The 1,458-nt window shown below is 49.9% G+C and overlaps 1 protein-coding gene across 1 annotated transcript; it reads left to right on the forward strand.

The window, feature by feature from the left end:
• The first annotated feature begins 359 nt into the window (after positions 1-359).
• LOC138498714 (GTP-binding nuclear protein Ran-like) lies at positions 360-782 on the forward strand. The gene has a single exon (XM_069622356.1). The coding sequence runs from the start codon at positions 360-362 to the stop codon at positions 744-746; it is 387 nt and encodes a 128-aa protein (XP_069478457.1). The 3' UTR covers positions 747-782.
• The last annotated feature ends 676 nt before the right edge of the window (positions 783-1,458 follow it).

Raw genomic sequence — 1,458 nt, forward strand, 5'->3', positions numbered from 1 at the left:
CCCCGGCTCCTGGCACAAGCTCACACCTGCCAGAACTCATTAGGAGGAGTGGCTCACCATTGCTTCAGCGGCTCGCGCCAGCATGTAGATGACTGGCACCGGGGAGCTCAGGTACAGTGAACCATGTGGCTGTTGATCTCCTGAAGTGCTGGAGCGGCTCTCACAGGCGCCTCTGACAGTCTGGGGAGGTTGCACTGGCGCTTTGGTCTGCTACCTGCTGCCAGTAAGAACACACCATTATGAAAGCAGCAGCTTGGGCACATCCCCACTGAAGAACGTTCCTCGGATTCTGTGTACTTGCGCACCCTGCAACCATGGCTGAACAGGCTGCTAAATCCAGGCCAAAAAAATAAATAATCATGTTTGACGTCACATCAAGAGTCACCGATAAGAATGTCCCCAACTGGCATCGAGATCTCATACAAGTCTGTGAAAACATCCCCATTGTGCTCTGTGGCAACAAAGTGGATATTAAAGACATGATGGTGAAGGCGAAATCCATAGTCTTTCACAGGAAGAAGAATCTCCAGTACTACGATATTTCTGCCAAGAGTAACTACAACTTTGAAAAACCCTTTCTGTGGCTTGCAAGAAAGCTAATTGGTGATCCCAACGTGGAGTTTGTAGCAATGCCTGCCCTCGCACCCCCTGAAGTTGTTATGGACCCATCATTGGCAGCACAGTATGAACAAGATTTACAGATTGCCCAAACCACTGCACTGCCAGATGAAGACGACAATCTGTGAGGGAGAGCGGCTGGAGCCCAGCGTCAGAAGTCGAGTTGTATAGGCAACTGTCCTGCGATGTCGATGGTGCAGCGGTTTTGCCACTTTATTATCTAGCTGAGCAGAACATGTGCCTAATCTTTGGGATGCTGAAGGAGATGAATGGGCTTCGGAGTGAATGTGGCAGTAAAATGTATTCCTTCATATTTTGGACCTGCGTATTTAGCTCGTTTGGACTGCAATTACTTTAGCCCTCAAGTTTCAAATCTAATTTAAAGACTGCTACAGTCACATCACTTCAGTGGTGAACCCTGTTTGTTACTGTCATTCCCGTTCCTGGCTGGCAAGGATGTGCTGGTGTTTCCTACTATGAATGTAACTAATAAACCCTTATAACTTACCTGCGGGCTCAGGTGTGTTGATGACGGGTTCACCTTGTTACACTGGTGACGAGGATGGGATCCTGTCGTGGAGGGGACAGTAGCTGATCAGGACACCGCCCTCCAAGTGTCCACATCCTGGGAAGCAGTCCAGCTGTGCAACCCTGGAGTCCAGACCAGAGTTGCTGCCCAGCAGGCCGGTTGGTGCTGGAGCGAGTATGAGGTTCCTTTGAAGTTGGAGCCTGGTTCCGGTATTCAAGGAGGTACCGGCGTAATTTTGGCTTCACGTCCAGTGTTTTTTTACATCTGCCGAAGTGGAGGCCTGTGAGGTTACGGTGTCTTCAGGTCCAGCA

This window comes from Ambystoma mexicanum, chromosome 5q, assembly GCF_040938575.1.
Source record: "Ambystoma mexicanum isolate Mex_15411 chromosome 5q, UKY_AmexF1_1, whole genome shotgun sequence".
NCBI classification, from domain to species: domain Eukaryota; kingdom Metazoa; phylum Chordata; class Amphibia; order Caudata; family Ambystomatidae; genus Ambystoma; species Ambystoma mexicanum.